Genomic DNA, 13,263 nt, shown 5'->3' with positions numbered 1-13,263 from the left:
CATATCCTAGCGCTATTTTCACTTTCTTTCATTCTTTCGTCTTTAACGTTTTCCTCTACCGACATACAAACAAACAAACTTTTGTCTCGGTATCTAATGCTCTGTTTAGCGTCCTGTTTTCTGGGATCCCATTGCATTAGAATTAAAAGGGGAGACACTACCGCTTGGCCCCATACTGGTGGACTTCAGCAAAGTGAGCTCTCACTGCGTCTTGGTGTAATGACTCATCATCACTCATCCTAAAAGCATAGGTGAACATAAAGTTTGAACCCACTAGTAGACATTTCCACTTTGCTGAAGCTAAAAAAAAACAACCCATAAGCAGTCTCCGATATAATACCTCTCTCTGTTCAATCCTTCTGATAAAATGTTGACTCATGAGACCATCTTAATTACTTCTTCCTTCCACTGCTTTTAAGTTTCTTCTTTGCTTTAATTCCTATGTTCGACTACTACCTGTTCTTTGGAATTCAGATAGTGTCTTTTCTGATTTATAACTTGTTTTCGAAATTTATTTCTCGGTTATAATGTTGATACAGAAAACAGCAAAGTTGACCCTACCAATCGCATACAAGTATTAGACACACACAGAGCAAAACAAATGTCTTTTGCTTTTGTAAGAACGTACGTGTAAAAAGGTTTCAACTCAAGAAGATGCATCTTGTGCCTTATACCTATCAACAACAGTAACAACATAGCAACAAAAAAAGAAACTCTATAAAGAGATTTCAATCATCCTTCTCCTTCTCTGACATCTCTATCTTCTCTTCCACGGACTGTGATCCAGTCATCCTCGCCAACACAACAAACGACATTCCTCCCAAAACATTGTTCACAACCCTCAAAGCTATGACACCTGTCTTAAACACCAATGGCGGCAACGACTTTTCCAGCAAGAACTCAGCACCATTCAACGTTTGGTACCTCACATTGGCGCTCACTCCCATATGCGTTGCCCAAGTCAAAGAATTCAACAGCGTCGGAGGCGGCTTGTTCGGCGTTTCGAAGCTCGGGTCCATTTTCTTCCTTAGCTTAACCAACCCATTAGAGATGGCAGTTCCAACAAGACCTGCAGCTAACCCCACGGTTGCAAAAACCATTCCTTTGTACACAAGAGTCCCAAAACGGTTCATAACAGTGAAGCTACCCTGTTCAAACATATGGCTCGAAGGACAGCTTCTAAAGATTCCAGGAAGTAAATTGGAGGAGCCATGAGATATTGCAGAGGGAGCTAAGAGGTACATGAGTGTGAAATTGAGAATCGAACCTACAACGAGTGTGGAGAAGACGAAGTCTAGCTCGTTCAATCCGAAGTTAGGGCGTGAAGCCATGTCACCAAGCACATTGGCGCTAACTCCAACCAGCATCTCCATTAGTACCTTGAAAGGGAATTGAGAATCAGCTGCAACTCGTGATCTCCATCCTTGTAAGAACATCGCTACTGGTCCCCATGAAGACGATCCTTCTTCTTCTCCTTCACCCCCTAAACCTCCATAACCTCCTCCTCCTCCTCCTCCGGTTCCACCGCCGTGATTACCTATGTTTCCAGCACCACCTCCGGCGCATGGAAATGTTAATTTTGGAGAAGAGGTATTGGTGTAAAGTGAAGAAACCGATCCATTTCGTGGAAACGAGACTTTAGTGGTTGGATCGCGGGAGAGGTTGATCACTCTCGGCAATCGTACACTACTCTGATCCGGTTTCGCTGATAAACGAAGCTTTGCCACCATAGCTGCCATCTCCTGTGTACTCGCGGGAGTGGAGGAAAGATTCGTGATGACCTTGAGAGATCTGAGATCTGAAATCTGAAGATATTTAGAAGGAATCACGAGTCACAATCTAGTGAAAAAAATTGGGAATCTCGTCCTAACTTTCTTAAAATAAAACCTTTTCTTTTCTTACGAAACAAACAATTAAAAATCAGTAGGCGCAATTTTCACAGTGAAACCTAAACCTATATGGGAGTACCACGTGTCATGTATTCAACTACTTCACCAACCCCAATGGCCCGATTCAGAAATCAGTACACAACATGGTTAATGTCTTTTTTGCAGAAGAAAACATAGTTTATGTATCTCTTCTGTTGTTTGGTTTTGTACTCTCTCTCCTCTTTACTCAACTTGCTAACCAGAAGATTACATTTTGTTTCTCCTACTGAATTGGTAGGCATATATCTATCCCCAAATATATATTATTAGATCAACATTCCAGAATCAAGAATACAATTACTTCAACACATGAATAAATCCAAATTATCTTAATGGTTACAATGCATCAATCTCTGGTTAAGTAGGAAAACATGAGACTTTCTCTTGGTGCATTGTGCTTTTTTAGCAATCAGTGCAGAAGAACCAAGATCAGACGCAACCAACACCATTAGGCTAGTTATACACATATACAATACCTTTTTATCAGTATCTCTCAATGGCTAAGTCTTAGCGCCCGGTTTTGGGGCGTTTCATTGCATTTGAATTGAAAGGAGAGATGCTACCGCTTGGCCCTGGGCTATTTTCTCTCAAGTTTGAGTTTAGCAACGCGAGCTCTCGCAACTGCTGCCTCTTGATGTAATCCTGTGACTCATCCTGCGAAAAGAATACAAATTCATGTTATGTGGTCACGTCATAGTTTGATGAACTTGTTGCCAAACTTCAAAGCAATTGGCCTTTCATAACTAAAATGAGAAAGTATGTTAAAAAGACGCACCACAGGTTTGACCAACTCCTCGATAATCTCTTGGGCCTGCCGCAGCTTTAATTCCACTATATCAACAGGAAGATCAGCCTCAATGAGGATATGCAGCTGCTCATTGAGATGCTCATAGCCAGGCTTCCCTCTCAGTTTCTCTTCCTAGCAATATACATATAAAAGCAAAATATGAACAAAAACTTTGATAAAGATGGTTGGGAAACAGAACAAATGGTAGGCACCCCTTACCTTGTCAGGATCCTTAATTGATCCTTTCCCTCTAATAAACACACGGCAACCAGTAGTTGCTTCTACTCGCTTCAACGAGTTCCCTCTTGGACCAAGAAGCCTTCCCACAAAATTGAACTAACAACCAAAAGCAAAAGAATGCTTATTCACCTGAATTCCATTGTCTCAAAAGAAAAAAGAAATTGGCGAAACTTACATTCGGATAGGTATCAACTGGAAGATCTAAACGCAAGATACGCTTCACTATGTATGAACTTGGGCTAGCAGGCGCACCTTGCCACTCCATTGCCATTCCATGAGGACCACCTATTCTCTACAAGAAATAAAAATCTTACATTTTTAGAATAGTTCTGAAATGAGTGACTGGAACTGGAACCTGGTTTACCAACCCAGTCTAGTTTAAGGGTTCACAGGGTCTCTACAAGAAGAAGAAAAAGGTTCTACTTGGAGCTACAGAGGGTTTTTCTAATAGCTAGACAGTCAAGACTACACCATTATTTTTCAGGCATAAAGACACAAACTTTTAACTCTTGAACGTGTAATGACTATAGGCTACAGATGGCATCACATATTCAAACAAGGAGATGGAGTGCTAAACTCATACCTTATATTCCTTGCAGTAGGAATATTAAGGCTCCTCCAACAAAAGAATACATGAGCCATCCCTACATATTTCATGTGCAAGTGGGTTTCAACCACAACCCTCAGTCAAGAAACTTTCTATGTTCTCTTAAGATAATAGAGGATGAAAAGGACGCTTCTTAAACAAACAGATAAAGAGAACCTCTGACAAAACACAGTTTGTAAGAAATATTAAGAAGAAAAATGGCTACCTCTGGTGGAAGACCATTCCAACCACTTAATCCAGCACCGGGAAGATTAGACATAAGACTTGGTGAAGCCATTGGACTAGGACTTCGATGCCTCAACCTATCAAAATCGGTAAACCCTTGGTTGGGCATCACTCCGGAGACACGGAAAATTTCTGCATAACCAAAAGAGAAAGAAAATAAGAGAATGTCATGATACCAATCAATAACGAGTGAGAAAGACAAAACAACATCTACTTCAGGATTTACAAAATTAAACAGAGATCATATCACCCACTGGGACTGTAAATAACTAAATATGTAGTCATGGTTCCTCAATTTGATCATCTCAAAATTTTACTTTACATTTGAATATAGTTAACAAAGCTGGAAGCTTTACGACCAAAACAACTAAGCTATCAAAGCAAAGCCACATAAAACACCAATAATGCCTATCTTCATTATCTGACCACTGAGAAGACACCATTTTTAACAGAGATAATACACTAGTAAGCATCAGGAGCATGAACTATCTACAGCTGATTAAAGTACTGTGATTTTTTTAAATATGAGCAAAGATCCAATTATGTGATTCATACTGAGAGTATTAGGACAAGTCATCAAAGAGAGAAATGCTGCATAATCATGATAAATATACAGCAAACATCAACTTCAATAAAAAACAAATTGTAGATCTAAGAAGGAAGAAATGAGAATGAGTGAGACCTTGATTTAAGAGTCGGCTACATATGGGTAAGACTTGCATGAAAGGTCCAAGCTTTTGATGCTCTGCTAACAATTGGGATAAGTATTGACTACAGAAGACAAGCAAAAAAAGGAAAAAGAGATAAGAGATTTGACCAAAGAAGCAATATAAGAGAGAGGGAGGAGAAGTCGAAAGAGAAACACCTGTCCACATCGGAGGTAGTTCTAATCAGGGGAGAAGCGGCTCTAGAAGGTGAGAAGTTGTAATTATACAGACCAGACATGCTTGGTGGCTTGTGTGTTTTGCGGCTATTAGAGATTAAAAAGACGAAGAAGAGGAAGAAGAAGAAGAAGAAGAGAGATTTTGCGGGATAGAGTGAGGAGGAGAAGAAGGGTGTTGGTTGTTGTTGCCGAGGAAGAGAAGGAAGAAGTAAACAGAGTCGTCACAGGAGCATTCGATTAAAGGAGGGTTTAATTTGTGTGTGTGTGTGTAAATAAATAAAAGAAGAAGAAAAAAGTTTGAAACACAAAAGAACAAAAACAAAACAAAAGAGAAACTTACCGAAGAAGAGCGTCGGATTTTGTCAAACATCTTTTGTTAATACTTATCTTTAACCATCATTATCATTCAATCTTTATTTGGTTTGCTATCATTCATCTCTTATCAGTGCAAATACATTTAGTTGAATTTTCTCTAAATAACTCAAAACACCCATAATATTGTAAAGCCAACATCCACATTTTTTTTTTGTTCTTGCAAAACTAGTTAAAAGAAAAAATTATCCTTCAATTTCTTGCTTACAAACAAAATAATTGCATAGGTTATTAGACTACTATATTTAACCATTTTAATATCTTTTTAGTTACTTCGTCTCGAATCTAACTCTAGAGTCACGTTTTTTACAACCACAACCCTACTTTTCTTTTCGCGGCTTTTATGGCCACAATTTCCGGTCTATCCGTGGCGTTACATTCTTCATACAGAATATGACTTTAACGCTCTACAAAACGTGTCGAGCAAATAATAAATATACATAAATAAGCAGAGATTCTAATCTATAACGTATCTGACAGATAAAACGACTCAGAGATTCTCTATATATATTTTTTTGTGTGTATCTTGTGTCTTAAATACCCAATTTGTACTTTGCGAGCTTAGTTTTACATGTTTTCATATGTTGTTTGATATAGTCGCATTTAAATCAATGGTCTTTAAGATCTTCTATATAAAAACATTGCTTGCAAGAGTATACCTTAGTGAGTGCCTTCATTAGCCACCTTGAGCTTGTTGGGGTTAAACTGTTGTTACCAGGGAAAACTGTAGAAGTAAAACCCAAGCATTTACTTGTAGTCTTGTACTACCAAGTACCAACTTTGGAGTCATGCTACTTACCAAGTACTGTGGGTTATCGAGTTGTTACCACTTACCACTGAGAGACAATCAAAAGAAAAAAAAACGTTTTTATTGGGATGTATTGGGCTTCAAGATTTACGTTTTTATTAAAGAAAAGCCCAAAAAGCCCATTAAGTTTTCTCAATTGAGTCAGTCAGTAGAGGTCTCATCTCTCAAATCATTTAACTTTGGATCTTAAACACAGAGAAGAAAACCACTATCGAAAAAGGGAAGGAAGAAGAGAAGACGAAGAAGATGTCGTTGGTATGGATGGAAGCGTTGTTGCCTCTCGGAATCATCGGTGGAATGCTATGCATCGCTGGAAATTCCCAGTACTACATCCACAAAGCTTACCATGGCCGTGTATGAGATTTTTTCCCCCTTTTTTCTTACATTGCGTCTCTCTCTCTCTCTCTCCTAGGGTTTGCTCGATTTGATCTGATTAAGTTTAGTGAGCATTTGAATTGATGATTTGATTTTTGAATTTTGGGATTGAGCAGCCGAAGCACATCGGCCACGATGAATGGGATGTAGCTATGGAAAGACGCGACAAGAAGGTCGTCGAGAAAGCTACAGTTCCTTCCTCATGATCAGCTTTGATATCTCTTTTGTGTCCCTCAGGTATTGTGTTCCTTCTCTACTTAGGTTATTCGATCTGCTTTCTCTGAGTTTCTTTCTTCGTTTAGTCCTCTTGGATTTGTTTACTTAGGAAAGCCAATACAAATTTTGTTAGAACACGTATGTTGGTATCCTTAGGTTAGCTTTATGTGTCTTTACTGGAAAAGCTCTGTGTTTTCTTTTTGGGATTTCGAAAATGGGATATACTTTAGTAAGAGACCTTGTGGATTTAGCTTCTGTATCAGTTATAAGAAAGCAATAAGCAGATGTGCCATTGCTGAGTTCTTTGTCAATTTGAAGGATTAGTGTGTACTGGTTTGATTGCTATTCTGTGTAGAAGTCCTTTAAGGGAAACGAATTGGGTTCTAGATTAGATTATCCTAGGCACTTTTGCTAAGTTTTTTTGCAACTTGAAGCTTCTGGATAGTGGTTCGTAATGTCTAGGAATGATTGAGATCCTGGTTATGGTTCTTATTTCTCTGTCATGTGAAGCTCTAGGGCAGTGATGTTCTGTCTTCTATGCATACGAAACCCTCCCACTGCTTTCTTTTTCTTCCTCTGGCTTGCGATGTTAAACTCTGAGAGTAACATGTTGATGTGATATAGGTGGTTAAGATGAACACTTGGGGGCTGACAAATAAAGTGCATTTCAGACGATGAAGAAGAAGAAGCTGCGGGGATCTAAGACTTTCATTCCCATTTGATTTTCCTTGGACATATTAAAGTTTTCAGAAATCAGACCGTAATGACATTTGGGGTTTATTATTAACATTTCTCTATTTGTTGTGATGTTTTGTATGCTTTTGAGTTGCATGATACACTGTACTGTACTACTCTCTTGCTTTGTGAGTGAATAAATGAATATCTCTGGAAAGATGGCTCATCCCATGCATAGCTATACTTTCAGAAGGATTATTATCATCTTCAGGTGTTGGATTTGTTGCTGGGTAAGAACGAAAGTAGGACAGGGTGTGTTGTTAGATAAGCATTAGACGAAAGAGGGGAGACTGTGTAAGATACATGAGAGTCCAACGAAGCCTTGGTGATGATGAATCACATGGTTTAAGACTTTGGCTAATAATGGAGGATAGATGGTGAATGAGAACGGTCAAAGCCTCTGTCTCTGCTTGCAAATTCACATGGGGTCCCTTCGTTATGTCCCTTTCAAGTGGGCTCGTCTCTTAATTTTCTTACTTGAAAATGGTCCCTAAACCCTTTCTTTTTTTATTAGTTTTAGTTTGTTCAAAGGAATTTTTCTTTAATGTCACCAAAATCGATCTTACCAACCAACATGACTTACATAGATTCACTTCTAATTTCTCCTTAAAACGACACAAGCTTCTGCCAAATTACAGCTCCTCAGGCGCAGAGATAGAGAGAGAGAGAGAGAGAGAGATAGTTGTTCTTCTTTTCTTTACTTTTTTTTTTTTCATGTGTTCACAAACAAGATCTTCATTATTATAGTAACTTATAAAATCAAATCATTTTCTCTGTTCTTTTATATACCATCCATTAAATCTTTGAGGTTATTATTATTTTAATGAAACACCATCCATTAGATCTTTATGATTCGGTTAACCACACCTGAGTATGAAAAACCAATCCTGAGAGGAATGCTCTCTTTACTCTTTAGTGAAAAGGAAGCTTGTTTTTTTTTTTTTACCGTTGAAACCTGACTTTGATGAGTAGAATTCTTTAGCTTTTTCATAGAACAGAACAGATAACAAAAAAAGAGGAAAAAAGAGTCGAATATTCTACAACTATAGTTTGCTTTTGGCACAAAAACTGGCAATTATTGGCTAAGTACACAAAACACAATTAATAGAGCATTTATATAACAGTATCATCTTCATTTGGAAATACAGACCTTTTAGCTCATGAAATGATGGGACAAGAAACATCTCCTGGTTATCTGCGAAAGTCAGAGAAGATACTGCAATGTTTAAATTAGCCATTTACATTGTTGTCATAGTATTTTTCTTGATATGAGCAAGACGCCATAAGAAGTCCCAAGCCAGGCTAACTTGGTCATGTATTCACATTCACTCCATACCTGAAGTGGGAAACAGTGTTTTTCCAAATTGCAAAATCCATGTGAACGTGCTTACTTTTCATAGAAAGTACGCAAAGGAGACAATTTGGATGTAAACATAAACGTTGTAATATAAAGCAGCTTCTGTAGTAGTATACACTGCAAGCCATCTTCTAAAGAAGAGACAGAACAAACGCAATCCATCCTCCATGGTTCCAAAAAATATATTCTTTCAATGGTGCTTTTCTAATATAAGACATAGTTCGGGTCAACAAATTGCATGAAGCATATAACTACAACAAAAGTTACAACTAGAGTAACAAACACTTGAATCTTAAGAACAAACTAGTTTCTTCTATAAAGAATGCTACGCTCAAAGTAACAGAGTTGAGTATGGCTGAGATAAAAATCATCTTCTTCTCAACTGTCTGCTTGTCAGACAAAAGATGTTGACATTATTACAAAATAAAAGATCAAAGCTTTACAGCAAAAGTAGTTAGAAGAAAACAAAGTGAGTGCACTCCAGAAGCAATCCCAACACTTTTCATTCCCATGAAGAGAGAGACCACCAAAGTTTTGAGAGCACAAAAAAAAGAAAACAATATTACTTATTTCCTTATCACCAGTAGAGAAACAAGATGAATGTGGAAGTATCAACTTGCTAACCACAAAGAAAAAAATAATCAGAAAAGAGAAAACACTTTACCAAAAGAAGAATAATTGAAGAAGAAAAAAAAGACAAGATGATCAAGATTCAAGAAGATGTGGATGATGAAGATGTACACAAAGATTATCTAAGCTGCGTATTCCGTTTCAAGCATGGGTTGTGTACGAGTAGTAGTAGCAGTAGGTGCTCTAGTTTCACCGACCTGAGTCATCCTCAGAGCTTCCCCTGTCTCTCCAGCTCTCTCCATCTCTCTCATTTTCTCTTGCTTCTTGTAATTTCGACATCTCAATACCAAAAACAGCAAAAGCCCCAACAGTAACAATCCACCAACCACCGACCCAACGATGATCCAAGTCTTTGAATTGGAATCAGAGCTCTTCTTCTTCTTCTTCTTCTCCTTCTCTTTCTTCCTATCCTCATCCCCTGGAGGAGCTGGACTCGGAGCAGATGCAACAGATTTAACCACAACAGAGAAATGTCCCTGATGCTCAGTCTCGCATGTGTTACCAGGCTGAATCGAGTCACTAAAACTCGCAACACCTTGTGAATCAAATCTAACACACTTAGCACTAGACCCTTGTGGGATTCGTTCCAGATCAGAGAAATCGATTCTGATGGGATCATTAGAGACTTTCAAATCAAGCTCTGGCAAATTAGTAGCAGAGAGATTCTTGGCATCGTAAGCGAGAAGACCCAACACAGGTGCGACATAATCATAACCAGACAAAGGGTAATACAAGTGAGAGAAATTAGCTAGGTTTTGATAAACAAGGACAAGCCTTGTCACATACGGCTTGACGATAACTCCTGTAGGGATAGAGAACTCTTTAAAAGGAGTGACTCCACGTTTTCTAAAGCTTCCGCTTCTGAGTCTAATGGCAGCGAGTTTGATCCCAGTCAAATTGGAAGGAACAGTACCTTCGTAGAGAATGCCGGTACGAGGACGAACAAAGGCTCTAAAAGAGTAATCTTGGAGAAGAGCATCAAGAGACGAAGAAGAAGACGCATTGGGTTGTGGTGGAGGAGATTGAGCTTGTAGATGATGAATCGAGGAAAGAGAGAGAAACAGAAGCAGCACCTGGAGACAACAGAGAAGAAACCCCATTGTTGTTTCTTCGCCTCTGGGGGAGGCGAGTCAAAAAAGCTGTGAGACTCAGTAATAAAAGAGTCGCCGTCACGTCTCTTTGAGTGTTTTTGTGTGAAGAAGAAGAAGAAGAGTTCCAATAAAGGGGCAAAACCGGAATTGGAGTAAAGAAGAAGAAGAACAAATCGAGGGTTTGTTAAACAATGGCGGAGGAGAGAGAGAGTTAATGGTCGCCGGTGGTAAAGAGAGAGAAAGAGAGAGAGATTAGCCAAAAGGACAAAAGGGAGAAGAGAGAAGAGTGTTGTCGTCAGTCCCATTTGTTCACAAAAAATTATACTATACAGCCTGTTCCTTCTGGTTTTTCTCCTTTTTTTTTTTTTTTCCCCCACAAATTATAAAAAAGGAAAACTTAATTTTTTACTTTTTCTTTTTCGACCAATCATATTGTTACATTGCGGCATTCAATTTCGCCGTAACAGTTGTCCGTCTACCCCCCCCTTCCTGTATTGTATCTCTTTTATACATTTACTCACTGTATCATTCATTCTTCTATTCTTTTTTTTTTAATCTTTCTTTATCCTAGGCCCATTTATATATGGACTCAACTTTTTGCCTCTGGCCCATTCCAAATTGTTTTCTAGCCCACTACCGCATTGAGCCGACACATTGAGACTAATCAGACTATTGAAAAAAAACACGGCATCATCTTAGGGGTAGCTGTTGGGTTTTAAATTAGGGGTGTCAAAATGGGTAGAAATCGATGGGAACTGTTTGTCTATTATTTAAACGGGTATGAGTTAAGTTTTTATATCCATATAAATGAATGGGTTTTGATGGGTTCGTCCAACGGATTCGTGGGTTTATCGGGGTAAACCCATTAAGATTATAGATTACCAATGGGTTGATTGAAAAATACAAAAATAATATATATATGCATATAATATAATATAGATATATATTAATATGTAAATATTTTCTTTTTGTAACTAATTTATATAAAATATCTAAAATAAATGTTAAGTTTTTCTAGTTTGCTAAAAACAAAAAAAAAAGTAAACAATAATATATATGTCAATGATCTAAAATGAATGTGAAAGTTTTCTTTAATATCTAGATATTAACTTTTTAAGCTTGAAAACTTTGGTTGGTTTTATAATTCTATTTTATATAAATATACTAGATGCTTCCGCATGCAACGCGTGGGTTATGGTGTAATTGGCACTTTCTTGTTTTTTTTTGTCTTTTTCGTTTTCTCTTTTGTATTATTTCATTTTAATTAGGCATATACGGGCTTTGCCGTCACTTTTATTTATACACTATATATTTATACCATTTCGTTTAGATGTGTATAATTGTGGCGTTTATTTTTTATGAATTATGAAGATGTTGTTTCTTGTTTTTGAGGATCCAATCTTATCATTGACTGATATTGTTTCTAATACATTTATTGTATTATAGATTTTCTAATTAACTGCTTATGTAAACACTTCATACGTTGATGTTGCAATAATAAGTTATTTTTTTAAAAATAATTATCTTCCGTGTAAGTGATTATGTTTGTATGCCCATGTTTTGGTCTAATATCAATAAGACCGTTTCTGTTTTTCTTTAGTTGGCTTTGAAACTAATTTTGAGTTAAGCAAATAATAGGTCGAATTATGGTGTTAATAAGTGATATAAATTCTTATGTATATATATATTGTATATATGTGACTATAAATTTAGCTAACTAAAAAATTATATAATATTTAAATACAATCTTGAACATATATTTATATATATATTTTTATTTGTGGGAGGAATGTATGAAATTATTGGATAGAAGTTATTTTTGAGTTAAATGACCTTTAATGTCTTTAAAGTGAGTTAAATATTAATAAATTTTTATATGTGTCTTAACTTTTTTAAAAAGGAATACCAAGTGTTTTCTTCCAAATTTGAAGTGACATAGTATTTTAGTTTTCTTATATGATTTTATGAACTTCAATGTAAAAGTTTTTCAAAGTAATAAGTACACTGACTGATTGAATTATAAAATTTGGAGAAATGTTTATTTCGATTAATCATCTGCTCTTTTAAATAATTAAAATAAGTATGTTGGTATTCCTACAAATAGGACAACATATATTATATAGTTTAACCATGGAGTTAAGCAATGGAAATGAAACTTGTGATTGCAAGACAAAATGCTTATATGTTACACATTGATCGTTTAAAAATGAATAGGAACATCTAATTCTCAAATAAAGTTGATTGTTTTGTTAAAACCAACATATGTGAATTTAAATTTAATTATGCAAATTTAAAAAATAAATATGAATAGATTAGAAAGGCAAGAAATATAAAAGACATATTTTTTATATAAATAAAATAAAAATTGAAAACAATGTTAAATATATATAATACTTTCTACATTAAAATATAGAATCAAACTCTTACAAGTTATAACACATATGCGATATAACAACATTTGATATTGGTAGGAGAGAAGGAGATAATGTTTACTATAAGATGGTAATCCAAATTAGATAATGGAGATGAATCTTTAAAAAATAGAACAATGTAATATATATATATATAATACATTCTAAATTAAAATATAGAATCAAACTCTTACAACACATATGAGATATAACAACATTTGGTATTGGTGGGAGATGAGGAGAGAATGATTACTTATAAGATAATAATCCAAATTAGATAAAGGAGATAAATCTTTTAAAATAAGAACAATGTAAAATATATATCATGTAGTCTCTAAAATTAAAATTTAGCATTAACAGTTTACAATGATATTTCATTTGTTTATTACAACCCATACAACAAAAATAAGAAATCAAAAATAACAAAAAAAAAGCGAAAAATGATTTGAGGTATTGTAGAAGAGAATGAGAAAATGTGAAAATGAGATAGTAAAAGAAAATATGAGAGAATGATAGATTGAGAGAATGCTTATTTATATGATAAGAAATGATGGAAGTTATATTTAGAATTATGGAGTTACAATAGTAATTTATTGTG

At 36.0% G+C, this 13,263-nt stretch overlaps 4 protein-coding genes across 5 annotated transcripts; 1 reads left to right on the top strand and 3 right to left on the bottom strand.

The window, feature by feature from the left end:
* Window positions 1–482: 482 nt before the first annotated feature.
* LOC104745013 (protein RETICULATA-RELATED 2, chloroplastic) lies at window positions 483–1,739 on the bottom strand. Its single transcript, XM_019237247.2, has one exon. The coding sequence runs from the start codon at window positions 1,737–1,739 to the stop codon at window positions 729–731; it is 1,011 nt and encodes a 336-aa protein (XP_019092792.1). The 3' UTR covers window positions 483–728.
* LOC104745014 (KH domain-containing protein At3g08620) lies at window positions 483–5,313 on the bottom strand. Of its 2 annotated transcripts, XM_087487999.1 has the most exons (8): window positions 4,653–5,254; window positions 4,470–4,558; window positions 3,768–3,919; window positions 3,131–3,247; window positions 2,935–3,051; window positions 2,704–2,847; window positions 2,405–2,582; window positions 483–1,805 (listed from the first exon to the last, which is right to left on the bottom strand). In XM_087487999.1, the coding sequence occupies exons 1-7, from the start codon at window positions 4,730–4,732 to the stop codon at window positions 2,436–2,438; spliced, it is 846 nt and encodes a 281-aa protein (XP_087344125.1). In that variant the 5' UTR covers window positions 4,733–5,254; the 3' UTR covers window positions 483–1,805; window positions 2,405–2,435. The 2 variants fall into 2 exon arrangements, with proteins under 2 accessions (XP_087344125.1, XP_010464471.1); XM_010466169.3 differs by having other exon boundaries at window positions 483–2,582; window positions 4,653–5,313.
* A 705-nt stretch (window positions 5,314–6,018) lies between these two features.
* Window positions 6,019–7,333, top strand: LOC104745012 (NADH dehydrogenase [ubiquinone] 1 alpha subcomplex subunit 1). The gene is made up of 3 exons (XM_010466166.3): window positions 6,019–6,204; window positions 6,342–6,462; window positions 7,066–7,333. Exons 1-2 carry the CDS (start codon window positions 6,097–6,099, stop codon window positions 6,429–6,431), a joined length of 198 nt encoding a protein of 65 aa, XP_010464468.1. The 5' UTR covers window positions 6,019–6,096; the 3' UTR covers window positions 6,432–6,462; window positions 7,066–7,333.
* Window positions 7,334–8,885: 1,552 nt separating this feature from the next.
* LOC104745011 (uncharacterized) lies at window positions 8,886–10,776 on the bottom strand. The gene has a single exon (XM_010466165.3). The coding sequence runs from the start codon at window positions 10,261–10,263 to the stop codon at window positions 9,286–9,288; it is 978 nt and encodes a 325-aa protein (XP_010464467.1). The 5' UTR covers window positions 10,264–10,776; the 3' UTR covers window positions 8,886–9,285.
* Window positions 10,777–13,263: the final 2,487 nt, after the last annotated feature.

Source organism: Camelina sativa, chromosome 15 (genome assembly GCF_030686135.1).
Source record: "Camelina sativa cultivar CO46 ecotype springtype chromosome 15, ASM3068613v1".
NCBI lineage: Eukaryota > Viridiplantae > Streptophyta > Magnoliopsida > Brassicales > Brassicaceae > Camelina > Camelina sativa.
This window is presented reverse-complemented; position numbering and strand designations above follow the sequence as displayed.

Bases quoted from the DNA above. Each gene is read 5' to 3' on its own strand.
- LOC104745013 (XM_019237247.2), bottom strand. From the start codon at position 1,739: ATGGCAGCTATGGTGGCAAAGCTTCGTTTATCAGCGAAACCGGATCAG.
- LOC104745014 (XM_010466169.3), bottom strand. From the start codon at position 4,732: ATGTCTGGTCTGTATAATTACAACTTCTCACCTTCTAGAGCCGCTTCT. The intron at 4,559-4,652 runs GTGTTTCTCTTT...TGTCTTCTGTAG, and splicing joins ACTACCTCCGATGTGGACAG to TCAATACTTATCCCAATTGT. The intron at 2,583-2,703 runs GTGCGTCTTTTT...TTCTTTTCGCAG, and splicing joins AGGAGTTGGTCAAACCTGTG to GATGAGTCACAGGATTACAT.
- LOC104745012 (XM_010466166.3), top strand. From the start codon at position 6,097: ATGTCGTTGGTATGGATGGAAGCGTTGTTGCCTCTCGGAATCATCGGT. The intron at 6,205-6,341 runs GTATGAGATTTT...GGGATTGAGCAG, and splicing joins ACAAAGCTTACCATGGCCGT to CCGAAGCACATCGGCCACGA.
- LOC104745011 (XM_010466165.3), bottom strand. From the start codon at position 10,263: ATGGGGTTTCTTCTCTGTTGTCTCCAGGTGCTGCTTCTGTTTCTCTCT.